The 20,930-nt window shown below is 49.2% G+C and overlaps 4 protein-coding genes across 4 annotated transcripts; 3 read left to right on the top strand and 1 right to left on the bottom strand.

The window, feature by feature from the left end:
* The first annotated feature begins 4,301 nt into the window (after nucleotides 1-4,301).
* On the top strand, nucleotides 4,302-6,937 carry B0J16DRAFT_74910 (uncharacterized protein). Its single transcript, XM_046134422.1, has 3 exons — nucleotides 4,302-5,225; nucleotides 5,276-5,564; nucleotides 5,614-6,937. The coding sequence occupies exons 1-3, from the start codon at nucleotides 4,608-4,610 to the stop codon at nucleotides 6,846-6,848; spliced, it is 2,142 nt and encodes a 713-aa protein (XP_045987179.1). The 5' UTR covers nucleotides 4,302-4,607; the 3' UTR covers nucleotides 6,849-6,937.
* A 1,688-nt stretch (nucleotides 6,938-8,625) lies between these two features.
* Nucleotides 8,626-9,898, top strand: B0J16DRAFT_74928 (chitin synthase export chaperone). Its single transcript, XM_046134423.1, has 2 exons — nucleotides 8,626-9,554; nucleotides 9,608-9,898. Exons 1-2 carry the CDS (start codon nucleotides 8,742-8,744, stop codon nucleotides 9,797-9,799), a joined length of 1,005 nt encoding a protein of 334 aa, XP_045987180.1. The 5' UTR covers nucleotides 8,626-8,741; the 3' UTR covers nucleotides 9,800-9,898.
* A 3,917-nt stretch (nucleotides 9,899-13,815) lies between these two features.
* B0J16DRAFT_354202 (uncharacterized protein) lies at nucleotides 13,816-17,109 on the top strand (the record flags this gene model as incomplete). Its single annotated transcript, XM_046129356.1, has 2 exons — nucleotides 13,816-16,964; nucleotides 17,019-17,109. 2 exons carry the CDS (start codon nucleotides 13,816-13,818, stop codon nucleotides 17,107-17,109), a joined length of 3,240 nt encoding a protein of 1,079 aa, XP_045987181.1.
* A 419-nt stretch (nucleotides 17,110-17,528) lies between these two features.
* On the bottom strand, nucleotides 17,529-20,307 carry B0J16DRAFT_74957 (BRCT domain-containing protein). The gene is made up of 2 exons (XM_046134424.1): nucleotides 20,130-20,307; nucleotides 17,529-20,056 (listed from the first exon to the last, which is right to left on the bottom strand). Exons 1-2 carry the CDS (start codon nucleotides 20,232-20,234, stop codon nucleotides 17,663-17,665), a joined length of 2,499 nt encoding a protein of 832 aa, XP_045987182.1. The 5' UTR covers nucleotides 20,235-20,307; the 3' UTR covers nucleotides 17,529-17,662.
* Nucleotides 20,308-20,930: the final 623 nt, after the last annotated feature.

Below are 20,930 nucleotides of genomic sequence, written 5' to 3' on the forward strand. Positions count from 1 at the left end.
CAGGCTTTGTACATACCGTACTTGGGCAAGTTGTCCGAGCAGCCGGAGATGTCGTCTGGACACTATGGGCGAGGAAAAAGAAAAGACAAGACAAGACAAGACAAACGAGTCGTTCCCTTATCATATACCGGGGCTCTCATTGGCGGTGAGCGCATGGAAGGCTCCTTCCCTGCGAGTAAGTGGCATACTGACATACTGTTCTGCGCTTGTCTCTTGCTTGCATCTGAACTCATTTGCTAGATCCGTGCCTGAGTCCAAGAATACGATGTAATTATTGAACGCCATCATAGCGTTGCTGAAGGCTCTTGGACTAATGTCAACACGCAAAACAATGAATCAAAAAGTCCATCCAACGCATCAGTCGATACATCATATTCTCTGGTCGGCAAGAGTGTAAGACAGCAGCTCGAGAGTCTCGGACACAGCGCAACGAAGAACAAAACTCTTCGGTTTCATTGCGGATTACGGATACACACCAAACATTGTTGAGTTCAGATGCAAGTACCCCCGCAGAGATTAATCAGGCTGGTTACCTTGGTAGATGTCTTTCTTGGCCTCTGTACGAAATTGCAATAGACACGCCAATTTTGTCTACCAGCCTGTATGTAACCAAGGTTTGTCCATGTCCTTTTGGTCCCTGTTGGGCACGCCGGATGGTTTTGGCTAAACAAGGTTACAGCCAACGGAATGCAGTGACAGGCTTTGTGCACGACTGACTTGCTTTCTAACGGCAACAAGCCTCTTGCCCATCACGACATCACAAGTCTTGAAGGGCTTTCCCCCCCGTCTTCCTCTCTCTCGCAAAGGTACCTCTGGTCTCGGCGAAACCAACACATTTCACATTACAGGATGCCATATGAGGCTCGAAATATGTATAGTACTTGCACTAACTTAACAAGGGCTTTGTCGAAAGGCAACCAACCCGTCTTGGACCATGTGTTAATTCCTGAGTGCTACGACTTGAGGCTCGACTACTTTACTTGGCGCGGACGTACCGGTATTGTCTTGGGCTGGCTGACACAGCTTGTGGTTGCGAGATGCAGATTTGCTGTCATCAACTGGCTAGACCCTGGGTTGCCCCGGTTAAGTTTTTAGATCATCGTCCCTAGCCTCTTTGCTGGAAGTGTGATGACGGGCTGGGCTCCTGGCTCCGTACCATGGGTGCATGGCGCTGCACCTCAGGGCGAGGGGAGATGCCCGTAGCGGCAGGGATTCCCACCGTTCACTGCCAGGTTATCGGATGGGGCCAGACGGTGGCTTCAAACTACGTACTATTTTCTTTGATGGTTGATAAGGCGAATTGCGCGCCCTTGTTCCACTTGGAAAAGATTTTGATTTAGCGGGCAGGCACTGTAAGAAACGAATTACGACTCAACACTATGGATACCAAGGATCCGGAAGAGCTAACAAGCGTGCCGAAGAGACGCTGGTTCCCAGTGATCTCCGCTGGTTGCGTGAGTGTACAGTAGAAGGCCCAGTGCTACACTATCAGATGCGTACGCCAAAGGTCCTCATGCTCATCGCCTTGTCTCAGAAATGTCATGAGGACTCGAGAATGAAGTAAAAAAGGAAGGGCATTGAAAACACGGTGCTTGCATACCGGGTGACAAAGTTGATGAGAGTCGCTTTAGCCGTTAATAGTTCAAGGCGCGGCACGGATTTGCAGCGCCTCTCGGCGAATGGATGCTGCTTCCAGTGGGAGGGCCCTTGGAGTAGCAGAAAAGTTGACTTCAATAGTATAAAGAACGATATTGTTCTGCCAACTCTGGCTGTCTCATATCGGGTATCTGCTCATTTGTTTTCTGCACTTCAAATCTGGATCTCAAGTTTTCTGCCACCCTGTGAGTGGAACGGACGGCTTGTCGGGGACATGACAGCTTTGCTTGATTCAGTCGCCCAACGTTATTCGTTCATTCATTCATTGCGACCTATTCAAGCTGGGGCCTTGTTTCGCTCGTTCCATCCTCATGCCGGACATTCTGGTGCGTTTCTCCTCTTCATTGTCCTGAACGGTAATAACTAATTTTGTTTAGTAGCGTACTGATGGTTGGCGCCTCATCTATTAGGAACATGGCCTAGGCCAGCCCGGAAAACATAGCATAGGCTGCACAGCATAGCACAAGGATGCAAAGCAAAGACAGTACTGTACAGTATATGTATCAACAGGGCAGAAGGAATAACCTGGTGATTTCTTACACGCGGCCGACAATTACACTTACGCTTTCTCGTTCCTAGCAGGGAAAGACAAAGTGGAGTAAGCACCGCGGCATGGCTCATCTCATGGCTCCTCATGGGTTGAGGTTCAGACTCATGATTGATGGGTGGCTCATGAGAAGATAATCCAAAGTGGCCGTAGAGTTGCACCGCTTGTACAGGTATGGTAAGTATTTGAAGGTTCCAGCACACCACCAAAAGTTGTTGGACAAGCGAAGATGCGACACGGCGGAGATAGATAGGCTGTGTTGAATTCAGTTCGAGTTTGACAGCTTCAAGGCTTTACGCCTTGATCAGACAAATAATCGCAGCACTGTAACTTACTGTATCCGTCCACAACCGATGAATGGGAAGTTTTGTGCCAATCCTGAACCGATGTGACCAATGAACTCTTATTGATGGTTAGTACTCCACAACGAATGTGTTTGTGAAAACCTCCTCTTACACTGTACCGAACGACACCTTCAGGGATCTTTCATACAAGCCCCAGCTTCGTGGATGGCTTGGAAGGAATCCAATCGTGCATAAGGGTGTGCAAGTCGAATTCGGATGCACTCTCAGGGACAGATCGCTCATCAGCCGCCTCGTTGGTATCCCGCAATAAATTCGCCATCATTTCGATTTTCATATCTCCATCTCACTATCCATGTATGAATTCAATACCGCAACGTAGTCTGGGTATCCCTTCGCAAGTCCCGCCGCCCTCGGTCCTTCGAGCCCCGTCAAGCCCGCTCAGAGCCCGGCGTCAAGCACGGCACCGACCGGGCGACCCCTAGGGCGTTCCAGGGGCGACTTTGCTCAAAATCGATGCTCCATCAAGTTGCCTGGGGGCTTAAACTGCAGTGGGTGAATGGTAGGTTCCAGCACCCAAGACTCCGCCGTCTAGCGGGCTTGGTCCCCATTGAAGCTTGCTTGGGGATGAGTGGAGGAAACTTGAGAGTTTTAGCGGCAATGGAAGTGAAGTGAGAGAGGGGTGGGCGAAAGCGATGAGATCCTGGCCTGGCTGGGGGTGTACGGTAATCATAATAATAGCAGCTAACACAGGGCAGAGAAAGGCAAAGCACCTCACCTCACCTCACTTCACGGAAACCGGGGGTTGTCGCTGGGTGCGGTGTCAGCTGGAGAGCGCCACGATGGCCCTGGTCTAGTCCGTAAGAGCAGGTCTAGCAAAGGCTCGCGACATGACGGGCTGACAATTGCCATGCCCGTGGTACCAGGCTTTGTATGGAATTGTCTGGGAAATAATAGGTATCGCAATACATGTTCGGCTAGTACCACACGGCGCGCAGCCTGGCCTACCCAGGGACGGCCGGGCGGGTGTGCGTGTGCAATGTCTTGTCTGAGACTGAAAGTGAGTGCGTGAGTGAGAGAGGGACTCTGTCTGCCATGGCTCCATTAAGCCATTGGCAGTCCAGCCAGCAGCCCATCCATGGAGTCTGATCCAGGGCATCACTCCAGGGAAGGAGACGTCCTAGTCCACTAAAAAGTACCTGCGGATAGTGGGCGCTCAGGTGCTGCAACTAAGTACCTTTGGGAATGGACGGGGCTACCAGGTATTTGTGGGACTAGACCCGACGGACACCCCTACTCTTCCTACCTTACCCTTACTCCCTACGCTACGCTACGCTATGCTATGCTGCGTCTAGGAGAGAACCACACTTGACGAACAACCAGACTACCAAGTTCAAGTGAATGAAAGAAAGTAAACCACCTACCTTACCTTCCAGGACTTTGTACATACACACACAACCACCAGCCATGGACTGAGTGACTGAACCCATTCGTGGTTGCTTCTTTTTACTCTTTCCTTTTCCCTCCTCTTCCTTTCTTTCCTGTCCAAACTTCCTCTCTTAGACATCCATCCTCAACCATCCTCAACCACCATCCTCAACCACCATCCTCCCAGCGAATACAATTGATCTCCAGCCTTGACGAATTTACACTTAGCTCTGGGATATACCTCTACTCCTCCTCCGGTATCCTCGTTGAACACCCGGTCTGTCGCCGAGAAAGTCGAAACGGTCATCCTCGAAGTCGCTTGCAGCCGGTCTACTGCGAATTCTTTGCACTGCCTGTCAGTGTTGCTCGATAATGGCACTTGCGCTCCTTGAGGTCCTTTAAACTCTACGCCCTCTCGAACAAACGAACCTATTGAATAATACGAACGAATTCAAGCTCAAGCCTTGGTGGGGTATACTTGTATTGTTACTTCACTCGTACAATACATCAGTCGTCATTTACTTGACATAACGTTCTGGCTTAATTGCCTTTTGTGCCTGCCGTCTGCAGTGGGGCTTTTGCACATCAAAGTGAAGCCTCATAACCTCAATCTCCCGGTTTTGGTGCTTCACCAAACCTTTGACGATTCACCTCGGCAATACGCATAAGTCTCCATGGTCGGTTCTTCGCTTGCGATCTCGAACTTTCCTCCCTCACCTCCCCACGGCTCTGGCAGTCGGGAATCAAGCTTTCCCTCAAGTATTAAGCTGCCAAAGCTACCCTCTCGATTTCACGATACACTAGCGCTGGGAGACGGACTTAGGACTCCTCCTACCGACGACATGAGCACCGTATTCCAGCCTCCCGTGGCTTCTTGGGATAGTCATGCTATTCACAACTACACTTCTACTGTGCCTCAAACTGCTCGAGCTCCAGCTACGGTAAACGACACGGGGAAATCACAGTACTACCGATATCCTGTGCAACAACCCGAACAACAGCATCAACCACAACCGCAGAACACATATAATCACTACTATCAACAGGAGCAATCCACACATCCGACCCATGAGCTACACTCCACCTCTCAAGTTTCTCAGCACCGCAATGGATCAATCTCGACAGCCTCCCACACGGTCCCAGTCGTTGGACAAACTGCCCAGCCTTCAACGCCTCCTGATTCGACATCCACTGCGACAAGAGATGATGCCGAGTCTCTTGTTTATCACAGCCTTGTGATCCCCAAGTGCATCAGCCCTGCGGGTGGAAACCTGGCCGATTTCGCTGCCCAAGTGCGTATTTCTTAAGAAGTGGTGGAGAGGTCAAAACTAACATATTTTAGATGACTTGCTTGTTCTGGTTTGAGTCTATCGATGAACTCAAGCAGGCTGGGTCAATTCGTGCAATGGGCCCCAATGCACTCGTTCCCCGGTTACCACCTCTTGCCAAACCTCTAGACCAATTTCGAAAATGGGTGTACAGCGTTCTTTCGACGACACAAGTGACCCAGAATGTCATTCTGTTGGCTTTACTTTTCATCTACCGACTGAAGATGTCAACACCTCAAATCAACGGTCGCGCTGGTAGCGAGTATAGGTTGCTGACGGTGGCACTAATGCTCGGGAACAAATGTAAGTGAAGAGCACCCGTATCGCTGGGCGTCAACTGACCATCTGACAGTCTTGGATGATAACACCTACACGAACAAGACTTGGGCCGAGGTGTCATGCTTCAACGTGCAAGAGATTCATGTCATGGAAGTGGAGTTTCTGTCTAACATGCGATACAACTTGGTGGCGACAAAGGACCAGTGGAATGACTGGTTGGACAAGCTCTCTTGCTTTCACGAGTACTACGAACGAGCTGTACGATTGCCAGCATCACCGGTTCACGTCCCTTCGTCAGCAACCAAGGGCCAACACTCACCTGTCGCTTCACCGACAGCTGCTATGCAGCCCACCGTCAACCTGCTCCCTACCCCGGCTGTTACAACAAACTACTCGCCCACGTCGAGTCACTCACAGAACTGGTCTGCATACCAAACTAACATCATCTCCCCACTCTCTACCAAGCCAAACCTCCAGTTCCCTCCTGTGTCACGGAAGCGAAGTCCCGAGGGAGAGATCATGGAACACCCCGCCAAGCGACTTGCCCCTCAGCGAGGTGCTGCTCCGGCTATGCCTCAGGTACCGCGATCCAATGGAATTGTCGAGCCGGCGAGACTGCCTGTTCCTCACCTTCCTGTCATGACTGGACATTCTCAGGCCCAGCCTCAGGCTCTACCTCAACCTGCGTTGACTACCTTCGACAATCACAACATCAATGTCAGCGGGTACCCTCAGCCTACACAGCAGGTAGCTCAGCCTGTTCACGTCTCGCTTCCCCCGTTGCAAACTGGTATGCGCGCTATGTCTACAGTCTATCCTACTGTCCCCGCGGCTATGGTGCCGAAGCAATCGCTTCCCCCAACGACGGGTGTCACCATGGCGCAAACTGGTTTCCCTACCCAGGCGCCTGTCAGCTACAGTACCCCGAACAAACAACTTAGCCCTGGACGTCTGGGACCATTCAACTCGTCTCCTTTGGCTGAGGCGTACGGCCAATCCTCGGTTGTCCATACACCTATGGCTCACACTCCCATCTCCAACTCGCCGAGCGTCTATCTACAGCAGCGACCCAGCCCGTACAAGCCCGTGCGCCACGTTAACACGCTCTTACACCCCCCACCTTCGGCATCTTTGGAGCAGTACCATCTCTCTGTACCTGTTCCCCCAGCCCAGATGCACTATCAGCCCATCGGGCGACGGAACGATCTTAGAACCGGTATTGTGCCTGATTTTGTCGTTTATGACCGTGTTCACCCTCAACATCAGCCACTCGCCCACGGGCTCTCTCAGGGACACTACCCGTCTTAGGAATGGCAGGGTTATCCAATCAACTATGGTTTTCACTATTCCGAACCCCACGAGCTTTATTTTTGATGGCATTCATCGCATTTACAACTCTATTCGCAAGTTTTTCTTCTCGCAACGTTACTTGTTTGTTTTTATGAATTAGATTCTTTTGGCGTCGGATATACATCCAAGGTATCGCATGGCACAGGCGTTTGGACGGAAAGAAATAGGCCAGGGTTCAACAGTCTCCCGGACAGGACTACATAGGGAAGGGTATTGGGACAAAGGCCACGGTGTGCATTCGGCTTGGAGTTACTTAGGCTTCTTTTCAGCGACGGTCGCTACGAAGCCCTGCAGGGGCTACGATGAAGCATATTTCACGATGCATTGAGCCTTTTATACAAGAGGACTCGGGATTCAGCAGTGTCCATAGTGCGTCGGAATATCACCTGCGTGATATCTGCATTAGCACCAGCTCTATATAAAGATGCGCCATGACGCCATTCATGACTTAGAATAGATCGCAATCAACAGCGGGATTCTGCCTGCAGCGTCAACTTCTTTGAAAATGCTTGTCTTGTTGTTTGAGAAAAGAGTGTATCGCCAGACACGACAAGTGGTGTTGTCATAGAATATTCGTCTGAAATTTAACTCCCAACATGAACCCATGTCTTGTTACGTGGCCGAGAGATGATACTGTGAAGGAGGTTACATGGAATCTTGATCATCATAACAATTATATCACAGTATATTGCTTCAGTGATTATGTTGCAAACCTTGCTGACTGTACCTATGGTTACAGGGTATGCTGGCCAGCACTGACTGCAGTTGATGAGTCAACGGAAGTGAACTTGAATTTTATTACAAATATTACTGTGAATGGGCTTTGAGATGGCTCAAATTATCTTTTAACGGTTTTTATAATATTTGTAATGAAATCATTCACATGCCGAGTTACTTCGTCACAGTGAGAACGTTTGTAGCCAAAATTCAGTAGTGTAAGTGGCACAAAGACTCACAATCTCAGGAGACAACTCTAACAGAACACTTATGTAAATGAGCAACATGCTCAGAAATCATTTCTCTTATTGTACCGAAATGTTAGTAGGAATAATGTTTATTTTCCTTTTTACTTCCTCTCAATTAATAGACTTGGTCATCGTCATGTTACACGATCTTATTGTTACAAGGATTAACTACCCCCAAACAGGGTCGTTTGCGCTTTCCACGGCAACCAATTAAAAGTAGCCAATCACATCTCCCATTAGCCACTTTCCGACGCCTTACCTCTCCACACTCTGCCACTTTGCCCTGCACCTGCCCATAACGACGGCACAGCAACCAGATCCCTCCGCTCCACTTTGTCTCTCTCTTTCACTCATCTCGTTGAGCCCAAGCCCCAGAGCGCAGCAGAGGCTTGCAAGACATTCGCTTTTTTGTTGCACCTGGAATTAATCATCGCCTTTTCCGAGCGACAGTTATTAGTTGCTGGTTGTTTTTCTCATTCAGTTTGGGCCATTGTCATCTGTGTCGTTTGGACTCTTAGCCGCTGGGCTGAAGAAAGGGGCGTCGCTGAGCCATCGGTCAAGAACGAGACATTTGACACCGACCGATCGATATACTCCCTTTTTACGCATCTAGGGGACGAGATTGCATTCCGACCAAAATCTAACCCCTTGTAATTGGCGACTTGTCCTAAGTTCGCCCTTTCAAGTGGTACCAACATTGAAAGGTCGAGTTGGCGGTTTAAACTCGCGACGACGCCTGGACGATTCGACGACATCAGCGACGGCAATCGGTCAATCGCTCGCTGTCGACCTTTCGATTTGTCGTTCGCTGTACGCTCGCTTCATAGATAAGCGATTTCACTTGAGTTTTTCGACGATAATCGAGCCGTGATCCCAATCCGCCATCATGTCTGGCTTCGGCGACTTCACCACGATCTGCGAGACCGCACCTCTGCCACTATGCGCTGCCGTTGGGCCCGTTCTGAAGGCCTCCGGCCGTACTGGTATTGAGCCAGAATGCTATGCTCGTAATATCGAACTCGCCAATACTATCATTTTCGAGGGTGCTGCGGCTGTTATGCACATTGTTGCTCTCGTCATGACTGTCATTATGATTCTGCACGTCCGCAGCAAGTTCACTGCTGTTGGTCGCAAAGAGATCCTGAGCTTCTTCTATTTGTACATGCTGCTTTCTGCTATGTCTCTCGTTGTTGATGCTGGTGTGGCACCTCCCGGAAGCGATCCGTATCCGTATCTCGTCAGTGTGCAAAACGGTCTTAGCAGCGCGGTCATCACATGCCTTCTTATTAATGGCTTTGTCGGGTTCCAACTGTACGAGGATGGAACACCTCTTTCAGTCTGGATGCTGCGAATCAGTTCTTTGGCTGCTTTCACCATCAGCTTCCTCGTCTCGCTTGCCACCTTCAAGAGCTGGGCTGGACTTGGCCCTACCAACACTGTCGGATTATTCGTCGTTCTCTACCTTTTGAACGCAATCCAGCTTTTTATATATGTTGCCATGCAAATTCTGCTCGTCACACGAACGCTGCAGGACCGCTGGCCTCTTGGTGATATCGCCTTCGGCATCTTCTTCTTTGTGGCTGGCCAAGTTTTTCTTTACGCCTTCAGCGCAAAGATCTGTGTCGCTATCAGCCACTACCTCGATGGCCTTTTCCTTGCAACCGTCTGCAACTTGCTGGGCGTGATGATGGTTTACAAGGTATGTCCAGTTTCCCTAACTACTATATCTTGATCATTGCTAATGTTTACTAGTATTGGGACTCAATTACCAAGGAAGATCTCGAATTCTCTGTCGGCACCAGGATGAACAACTGGGAGGTCAAGGAGCTGCTGCCAGAAGAGGAGCGAAGGGCCACCGTCTTTTCAGAAGACCCCTATGGCCAATCCAGCTCATATGATATGCCTTACTCGCCAGGCGCAGCGCGATACTCTTCCAAGTACTAAACCCTCCGGCCTACGGTCAACTTTGACGCCATTCACGAGATTTGCTTTTCTTCTGCTTTAATACTGCACCCCGGCGTATGCGACCCCGAAACGGTGATAGGGAACGAGGGGCTCTTTTGCTTTGGATTGTTTACATTGCGAGGCGTTTTCAACGGGTTATATCTAGGCTACTTGTCTAGATGCGAGGCAACTGGCTATCATGAAAAACGACGGGCAAAGGGAAGACATAGGAGAAGGAGAAGATGCATGTTAATACGTGGACCTTGTTGGTCGCCACGATGTAGGATGAATAATGGCGATATGTCGTTGTTATTTGCTTTTGCATATACATATATTTGCATAGGGTAGTTATATATTATTCCTGGTATATTCGAGTATATTATAGACATGGTGCATCTTGTGTAACAGTCCGAGTTTGCGGCAGGCAACCGGCATGTCCAAGCTATCTAGACGATCGAATCAGCTGATAACTAGTAACAACTGATTTAGCGAACTGCGTCAGGATTGGTAAGATGGAGTCTCGTGTTGGTAAGAGACTTTTGGGTTGATAGCTTGGCAAAAGATGTCAGTGGATAGACTGTCACTGGACGAACTGGTACTATCAGCCCCACTATGCACTTCGGCCGTCGCCGAAGTATATCGGCGATATTGCGATAATAAAAGCCAAAAAGGTGATATTAAGCGTAGGTCACATACAGTATCAATTGCTGCGAGCATGACAGGACGACACGTCTTACTGGGCATTATGCGCCGCACGCGGGATAGGCAGCCATAACGATAGAGTGGTATCGACAAGGAGCTACACTACCTTCGTACTGTGTACATGCATAGACAAACCATCAAGTTACCATAGACTGAGGGTCCCCTTGAAATACTGCCTTGACATGACTACCTACTATCTACTATCGTGTCAGCATGGCAGCCGACGCCACGGTGCAGGGGGGCGTGGGATTGATACTGCGCTCTGCGCGAGAAGCTACCTAATATTAATTTATGGTGTCACCGTGAATGTCATCTCTGCGTAAAGCAGACTCGACAAAGATGCGAGGGATACCTAGATGGTCGACCGAGCAGAAAGGGTGAAGGGTGGATGATTGGAATTGGAGGAAACCAAGTTTGTAGGCTTGTAGCTAGCCAACCAGGGCCTGTTTGTTTAGTTGTTGCGAGGGTCTCTGCTCGTATATCGTCCATTCCTTAAGTGCAATGTCATACACTATGGTCTAAGTCGCAGGGAATAAATAAGCCTAGTCCGCGTATTATTACCGTACCCATATATCTGTCTTGGGCCCAACACTACAGTATGTGTAATTTGGCGTAGTGATGACACGAGGGTTAGATAGCATTAGTACAGTACAGTACAATTACAACTACCTTAGTAGTACAAGGTACATTGGTGTGTACTAGGTACCGTACTGTACTACCTACTATGTAGTAGTATAAGTTTCTGTTCCATAGTGCTAAGACTGCGGGTAAAACACCCAGGGAACTTTGACAGGGTCGCGTATGCGTGTTGCTGAGAACGGATGCCCTCTTTTGTCCTCATCAATCTCGGATCTGCTCAGGGGGGACCACAAAAAAAGCGAGAGGGAGCAAGCAAGACTCGAGAAAGCGATGGATCATGGGTGGAAGCATGGAAGGATGGATGTTGGTTGATAAAGCCTCGGACAGCTCGCCTATGATTGCGATCTCTTGACATTGACATTCTCCTTCCTCGTTTGCACAAGCTAATGTTTTGTCGTTTCCTCGCACGTGATTAACCGCTAGAGCTAAATAGGATGCCCGGAACAAGGGTAACCCTGTCGGCTTTTACGTTTTGCTCGCTTCTTGCATGATTCGGTACCGGACGCTGGGTAGGGTATGGGTAAGGTACCTTTTATGATGGAGCATCAGGACGGTGGAGAATGTGAACAAGTCCTAGGACTTTGCGTCGCAGCATAATCCAATTGATGGAAGTGAACTGGTCAGGTCGGATCAGATCAGACGATGCGCGTACTTGGTATGAGTAATGAGTTGGATATGCAGGGTTACTGCTGATAGGTAGAGCAACCTAGTACTCATCTGGGCTGTCAGGATCTACGGCACTGTGTATTTAAACGCAGTGGCTTTGGCGAAACTCAATTCTTATTTCCTCTGATAGTCAATGTACAGTACTTGTACACTTTTACGGAACATGGAAGACAAGCTATTGCTAGGCACTTGTCCGACCACTCTCAGTGGTCGATCGGAGCAAGGGTCCACGAGGATCTAGCGGAAACAAAGCGCGCAAACGCAGCTGAGGAGACCAGGAGAATAAATTACGTAGCGAAAGAAAACAAAAAAGACGGCAGAAGGAGAGGAGACGAGAAGGGTGGGAAAAAAACCTAACTGGTATCCATCACTGCTTTCAACCATCCGGTTGATAGTCGACGCACGTCCGTAGCCGACCTGTACGGAACTACATGATGTTACTCATACCAGAACCAGCCAGACTTTTAGTACTACCTAGTAGCTTTAATGCTTTCTGTATCCGCATCCGCATTCACACCTTATTCGTCCTCTTTCTTTCATTTGCCCCGGTCGTGGTTTCGGTTGGTTGTTAGTTTTAGCACCGCAGCCGTCCGTACCTAGTGCTCCTTCCTAGGAGAAGACCACCTCCTTCCTCCTCGTGGATGCCATGCCATGCGATAGTCTGGTTGGTACGTACGGTAGGTAAGGTAGGTACAGTACAGTAGCACTTTCCCATCATCCCCATCAGAGGAAAATAACAAACTCACCTAAACTTTCTTTCCTGCCCACCCCTTCCTTCTATAGGTTCTCATTTCCCGTTCCCATTATTCCATTCATTCCCTTCCTTTATTTCCTCCCACATTGGAATCCATATTTCATGTCACGTCACTGTGAGTTACCTTCCTCCATTGACTTTTCCCTAGTAGGTATCTGATGTGATCCGAGCTTACTCTACCTTTTGTTCTCTCACATACTTCTGTTACTTATATCCTACCTACGCCTTTTCCGCATTGACACTTCGCCCTTGTCCCCCCAACTTAAAAAAATTATTCCCCCAAATTCCTACCTGGTCTGGCCTATCGCCGAGAAATTTCTATCTTTCACTCCTACATATACCCACCCAAGTACGTGCTACGCCTTGTGCAACGTAGGTACTTATCCCTTGATCTTTATTTCAGCATACCTAAGACACAGACGTATGTATCCTACCTGATCGCGTCCTCTTACTCCTCATTGATCCTATATGAGCTAGCTTTATTAATGAGGTTGTACTGTTAGCAGGGATATTGGTCAACAGCGCAAACTCTTGGGCTCATTTGCGCGACTACCACTGCAACTACGACTGTGACTGTGACTGCGACTGCGACTAGGGTGGTGGAAGGAAATTCGAAGCAACTCTTTCAAACCCGCTTCTTTTTTTTCGAGACGATTATTTACAGCGTCGCGAAAAACAGAAAGCAATTTCGACCATCAACGGTTACCTTGAGTAACAGGGCCTGGCACTTTCATGACATGTGTTAGGGGAAACTCCCTATTACATCCCCAATCATTATCACCTTGACCAATACACGCCGGTCACAACACGCTCATCCTGAGCTTCGAGACAATTTTTTTTGCCTTACGCGTTTTCCGCCTACGTACTCATTTCCCCTTCTCAGTCTATTACCTCAGATTGTCTCTTGGGGTGTTTTAGTCCGATTCCAACCCGTTTTCAGCACGCGCCCCACGACTTTATTTCGGCCCTCGGACCATCGGATTCGAGCCACTGGGACCTAACAGTTCCTCATTCGATTTGGTCATTACTATTATATTCTGCAATTGGTAGTGAAACGCGATCACTCATTACCCGTTCGATGCTCATTTCCTTTAAACAGACACCGTCACTTGCAACCTTGTAGTGAGGTTCATGCATCCTATCATCTAGTTTCTTGCAACTAAACTTCTATTTGACTTGGAACAGTCATTGTTTCTGAGGTCCTTTTGTTATTACCCACTCGTGTTAAGCAGTTGCTCGACCGACGTGGCCCATGATGGCCACAGGGGAAGAAGTCTGGGATGCTCTCCCAGAAGGGGAAGCAAAGTCTGTTTGGGATGAGACAGAACACAATTTCTGGGCGAACCTTCGCAAAACTAAGGAGGCAGAGAACAGCAAGGTGGAAAAGGATTTTCAGCATTCACTGAACGAAGTACGATTAAAGCTTAGTGATCTCAAAGGACAGCGAAGCCAATTGAAGGAATCTCAAAGTCGTTTGGCTAGGGAGCTTGCCAAAGTCGAAGCCGAGTTGGCTCGCACTACGGATGAGTGTGACGAAAAGGCAGAGCGATTGGTCCGTATCGAACAAGATTACCACGAGTCGCGCAGAAAGCGAACAGAAGCGCAACATGAGATCTGGGTCAAAATGCGTCGCTTTTTCCGGGACAAGAGAGGAGAGGATCCGAATACACCCGACACCAGGAGACCTGAATCAGAGGGACTTGTTCTGCCTGATGCCTTGCCAGAGCTTTCGTCAGCTTCCAACGGGCTGGTGCCGGAAAGGGAACCCATCAACGGTTCTGTAGCGGAAGAAGCGAATCACGTAAACCACGAAGACCGTATGGAGGGCGTTGAACAACATGATCACGGAAACGCCGAGACCCTTGTTAATGTTGTCGATGCCGATGGCAATGTGATTGGACCCGTGGAACATATCGAACCATGGAATCAGTGGGTGGAGGGCATCCAAGAGCTAGAGATTCGACGGCCAGTCAAGATACGCCGAGGACGACGGTTCAACACAACGCATCTCTCAACTATTTACGAACGAAGCGAAGCAAAGGGAGTCAAGTGGCTGTCATGCATGATCCAAGCCACAGGTGAGATACAGTCCAAACGATGCCAGTCCTGCGACAAGAACCAAGGTGCTTTCGATGATTGCATTATTGTAGGGGGAGATTTGTATCAGAAGTGCGGCAACTGCGAATGGAATCGTCAAGGATGTCACGGTGCTTCTGGGGACACAATCGACATAATAGCCTCGAGAGAAAGGGCACGACAAAAGAAGGAACGTGAAGAGGGATCAGACGAAACACCCGCAGAAGCTCCCAGAGAGCAAGAACCCCAAACAGTTGAAATTCAGACAAGACCTGTGTCCATAAACCAGCCTGATCATCACACTCCTCACCGAGTTGAGGAACAAGTATCTGTTAATGCTCGACCCCATTCGCCGCCCTCTGTTCTGCAACGCCCGCCCGAGCGATTTGCCGGACAACAACCAGGGAGACAGCCCGAAACATCGTCTGAACAAGTCATCGTTCGTCACCCTAACCGAACGACCGAGCCTCAGCCCAACCGAACAATTGAGATCCAGCCAGAACGACGATTCGAGCGAGTTCCCGATCGCGTCCCAGAGAAGCTCCATGATGTGATCTCTGCCAGGGGTCCAGAACGAACGGTCGAGGTAGCACCTATGGCGCCAATGCAAATTAACGAACATCCTCATGGGAGAACCAACAAGCCGATCTACGACCCTTCCCCCGTGCCTCATAGTCGCCCTAGCACTGCCCCTAGATCGGACTATGCTCCGGAACGTATGATAGATCCCGTGGATCCGCCTCTCCCTAGACCAATTCAATACCAAATCAGGCCTCTTCAGGACGCAACGCGAGCTGCACTTCCACCAAATGCACCGCAACACACGCCTCACGATATCATTCGCCCATCAGCCGAACGCGATACCCCCATCAAGGACCCTCGTGGCTCTGAAACCATTCAAACACCACGCGAGTCGGACCATGTGCCTACTCCAAAAGAGTATCGAGTAACTTCAGGGTTCACACCCGCCAATGTGAGAAGCCGCCCTCCTTCAAGTGAACGAGGACGACCAACCCCGCCTTTGTTACCACCAGATCCTGCTTCTCAACCCCCAGAGTCCCCTCCTGCAGCCGTTGAGGAAGAGATAACACGCGAAAATATGGTTCTTAAGAATGACGGAGTAGTTTACACCTATCCTGAGTGTGTGGAAGGTGTACCTTTGGCAAAGATCAACGAGAACCACCCTTATTGGGAGCCTAACTGGCAAAATGTGAGGACGCTCATCGAGCCTCAACTTGCGCGATGGCGTGAAAAGCACCAGGCTGCCATCGACGCTGGCACCAAGCAGGAGAAGGGAGGTTCTTCTAAGTACCAAATTGGTAGACAGGTTAATCGTGGTATCAAGATCCTCGAATTCCATGAAACCGGCCCCATCAGTCCCTATCAGTTGCTCGGCAAGAAGTACATCCAGTCTGGTAAGGGTGGCATCACCTCGTATGACACCCTGTTCCGTCTTTCAGAGACGATATCAGAACTTGAAAAGTTCAATCTTGATATCTCGCCAGTCGACTGGATGCGGCAGCGTCTCCACGAGCTTATGCAAGCCCGGGGCGCCAATTTCAACCTGCCAAAGATAATTCATGACTTTTATCATGATTCAAAGCTGACGGCCCTCCGTTATAAACATGGTTTTAAGAACATTGGCCGTCCTTCTGGAGTTATGAAATCGCGTATGAGCCATGGAAGTCCCAGCGCTACACCGAAACCTCTTCAGAAGCGAAAATCCATGCACTCGGGTCCCACTACTCCTCGCGAAGATTCCTTCATCGAACAATCTCCATTGCCTAGCCAGCTACCCCCAGCCCTCCCAGGAATAGTCGCAAGTCCTCAGCCAGTCTTCAGTACCCATCTGAACAAGCGGCCCAAATATCTGCCACCTGCACCGGGTCAGGTCCATGATGAATTCCACTTTGACGCCTGGTCCGATACAGATTCATGCAGCGGCGGCCAAATCAGCAAGTATGACTGGCGCCTTGCGAAAGTCAAGACTCGTCTATATACAAGCCACAGCAGCGTGACACAGTACTGGACCTGGATAGACCAGCAACAATGCTTTCAACACCAGGTGCTCAGAGACTTGCACCCCGCCAAGTGGGGATATTTCAAGGACGAGATTGATTTCCATGTCTACCTGGACGAGATCCAGGAGATCTCATGGAATATCGAGCAGTGCTATGTTTACATCACCGTGAAGGGTGAGGCCGGTGTTAAAGCACCAGATGGCAAGCCTCGAGGAGATGTGATGGCGGTCTTCGCACGAAAACGAACCATGCGTCGATTCTTGTTCTTCTGCAGAGAAAAGGGAGTCCATATGAACAAACGCTCTGGGTAAGTGAACTCTTATTATTGATATAGGATCCGACGCTAATATGATATTGATAGTACCGAACTGGACAATCTTTGGCAAACAATGATTTCCGAACAATTACCAGGTCGTGGCGATTCAAATCAAAGACTTGTGGAATCCGTTTAGGCAACGCGAGAGGAATAGTCAAAAGACGTTCACGGCAATACCCCTTTTTTAATCATAATATCTACCAACTTTTGTGTTTTTCGTTTCTAGTATAGAGGGAATCGTTGCATGCAAGCCAACACTGGAACTTGCGTGCTTACATGGGAAAAATGCTTCGTTGACTTACACTTTCTTCTTGCTTGGGACTTGGGATGGAGAAGCGCCGTTGATGGATTGGAGGGAAAAGCGGTACAGGAGAGGAGTTCTCTCGTTATATATCGGCTCACTTGTATTATCAAGCGTTGAAAAGATCGTCACCAGATTTGACAGTCTTGGCTTCCTAGAGAGCGAATGCTTCACCTTGAAACAAGTATGTCCTAATAGAAGAAACCCAATCACAACAGCGAAAAAGCCCATTATACAAGGTTTCATTAGACCGTCCCAGATTAGAGACCATATTATCATCTATGTGTACACCGTTTTCCTATCCGTAGAGCCAAACTCGCTTTTCAAACCACCTCAGCAAGTTATATCGCTGTATATAAATTACACAATTCCAAACACGTATTCGCACTTATCGCTTTCTCAGCGTTCGGGTCGCTCCAGCAATCATACTCAGCGTCGGGGCTGCAGGAGTAGGCGCAGGCTTGACCTCGCCACTGCCGCCCATCATGCGACTCATCAATGCAGCTCGACACTCTTTTGCTTTGTCATCGCGGTACTCTAGCTGCGTTGCGGGTGGTTCAGATTGGTTATCTGCTTCCTTCTCCTCGTCTCCAAATACGTCGTGGAGCTCAGCAGCAGAGCGTGAGGCGACACTGCTGGCGTTGGAGGCGTTACTGATAGCGCGCCCGAAGAGCTGACGTTTACGAGGACGAGGGGGGGCCTGGTCTGTGTCGTCGGAAGCAAACGAGGGGAGGTTCGGTGTTGTTGTCTCGATGAGGGATGTTAGTTTCGAGGAGAGAGCCTGCCGTTCGGCAGCCTTAGCGCGTAGACGAGCTTGCTCAGCATTGTGTTGCTTCGCCTGCTGGGAATCGTCTTGTGGATCCGAAGGAAAACTTTCCGTTTCTTCAGTATGAGATTTTGTAGTGATGGGGTCGGATCGAGTGCGAGATAATGCAGATTGTTTGACAGGCGACGGAGACCCATTCCTACGTGCCTGAGGGACCTTGGAAGGGGGCACTTCGCCAAGAGGAGCATCGAAGTCTTTGTCTTTAGGCAGACTATTTGTAGTCACCGGGTGCGTACGAGCTGTGACGAACTCTGCTGATATGACAGAGTCCGGCGCCGCAGCAGATTTCGTAGTGGATCTTCGAGCAGATTTCACCTTTTCTGGTGAATCATGAGCAAATGCCGAAGTATCAACGCCAGCGGCCGGTGGGGGTTTGTGCGTATTGGTCTTTGTTGGCTTGCAAGCAGGTTCTGAGAGAGTGCGTTGTATCGGTTTGCTCTGTGTTCTGGCTTCAGGGACACTTTTTGCTGCTGCTTTTGACGCTGGTTGAGATGTTTCTGAATACCTGCTCTTTATCTCGGGGAAGATGTAGTCGTCGATAGGCACTTTGAATCCAGTTGATATACACTCCCAAAACCAGTCTGCTGATACCACAGGCACACCCCATCTTAAAGCCATGCGGAGCTTCTCCTTACGCATTGAAGCAAGGTCCTTGCATATTAGAACACTTGTAGTCTTGCGGAACTCTCCTTCATACCTGGCCCCCAGCTGGGCAGCAGCACGTGCGACCTGGTTAAGCTCTATGCCGGTGAAAGCGGCACTGCATATAACTAGGTCGGCAAAGGCCGGTATGGGAAAGAAGGGGAATGGTCGACCCAGGACGTGGTTTGTAGGATCAAAGTATTGCTTGTTGTGTAGACATTTCTCAATGTAGTATTCGGTGACGACATAGAGGTTATCGTAAGATTCTTGAGGGTGAGTATCTGGTTGGGAGTTTTGAGGGACGATCAGAAAACGGCTACGAGGCGGCTGCGGGGTTTGCCCAAGAGCAGCTTCGTGTAGTGATTTGCATATAGTAGCGCCAAGGGTAACGAGTGTTTGTTGGAGAACCGAAGTTCTTTGCGCGTTGAATCCGTGTATATAAAAATGGCAATTAGCAAAGATGCCCCGATTCTCTGGGACTAGAGGAGCAGGTGGTGGAGGCCGAGCTTCTTCCTGTTGAGGTTCTGGCTGTTGATTTGCATCTTCTGTCTTATTTTCTTGCGCAAATGAATACTCTCTTGACGTTGATCGTCCGAGAATATCACCCCACATACTATTGCGCTGTGAGCTCAGCTTCATGCTGGCAGTCTTCCTGAACTTCCTGGGGCCCTCTTCAGCACCGATTCCCATAGCAGATTTCGACCGTTTGCTCAACGAACGTTTGAGTTCTCTTGTAACCCAAGCGCCTTTTCCTTGCTCTTCCGGAGGCAACATAGGGTCAAATTTGCTTTCCTCCAAGATCATTCTTCGCGCGATGGACTGATCGAGCCATGCAAGTGTGACGGGATGAATGCCCCATGCCTTGGCTGCAGCATATTTCTTGCCCTCGGGTTTGTTGACGATGAGATGAGTGCATCGCCTTGTCAGGTCACCGGTATATAAACCTCCGTTTGATATGATCTTGTTTGCGATTTCGTCCCTCTGGTCGCCGAATCCGGTTAAACAAATGAGTAACGAATCTCGTGCTGCCTCTCCTTGTATTGGTTGAACTGTCGGGTCGATACCTCGCTTCTCTAAAGGTTTGAGCTGATATTTGTTCTCTAGTTCTCGGTAATCGATCTCATCATCGTTCTTCCATATCTCGCTAAGGGCTTCGATCCAGGCGGCGTCCATAGCCTTAATATCGGGGCGTTCACGGGCGACATGGCGATATTTAGGTGTGTCGTAGTCACCGACGATAAGGTGAGTAACATCGGGCGTGAGATCGTATTTGTGAACACCGCCTAGCTCGGAGACTTTGGCTGCGATGCTAGTCTGGACACCAACCATGATACATTAGTAAATAGAACACATGATGAGGACAGGACAGACTTGAACGGTTACTAACACGATGCTCGGCAGGAATACTTGTACAGCAGACAACGATACCCTTAAGAGGTTCTGCTGGATCAAATTGTATATCTTCATCTTCTTTTGCGTGTAATGAGGCCATCTTCAATCCCTCGTCTTTGTTGGTTGCTGTGGAATTGCAACTTGGACGCTGAGGCTTGTGATTTTAATTGACATCAACTTTTTTGGAAGCGCGTCGTGAACCGCGTCAAGTGCCTAAGCTTAGACGTCATGACACTGGCGGAGCTGCTGTGGGCTGCGCACTGTACATGCTCCCTAAGCTGAGATCCGAATGGCGGGGCGCTAATCCATGCTACAACACAGTGAGTGTTCAGCAGTACTGTAGGCAGTCATGCCCGAATTCCATCCGCATAAACTGTTGACAGGAGTGGACGCATAATGCTGAAGATACATAGATGATCTATTCATCTCCTGTCATCATACCTTAATAGGTAAATAGGAATTGAGAATCTCATAGCTCTCTACACAGTTTGCGTCAAACATCACGTGCGAAATCACCTCTTTGAGATCAGCTAAGAAGCCCCCATTCCCAGCTGGAGGCTTCATTTGCATCACTCGAGGGGATAGTAGGGGACGTATCAGATGGAGAGTATAAGAGATGAAATAATCTACACACTTCATGCCAGCGTAGACTGAAATTCAATTGCTTTATTTTAACACTCTAAATATCAAGAGAACCGTTTCCCTATTACCCAGTAGCAGTACCTACCAGTGGGACAGTCGTTTCTCATACCAGGAGAGTTGAGTTTGCTGCGACTCTAAGACTTACCTTTGAGCT

This window comes from Fusarium flagelliforme, assembly GCF_020744385.1.
Source record: "Fusarium flagelliforme strain FIESC 12 MPI-CAGE-AA-0113 chromosome Unknown B0J16scaffold_2, whole genome shotgun sequence".
NCBI classification, from domain to species: domain Eukaryota; kingdom Fungi; phylum Ascomycota; class Sordariomycetes; order Hypocreales; family Nectriaceae; genus Fusarium; species Fusarium flagelliforme.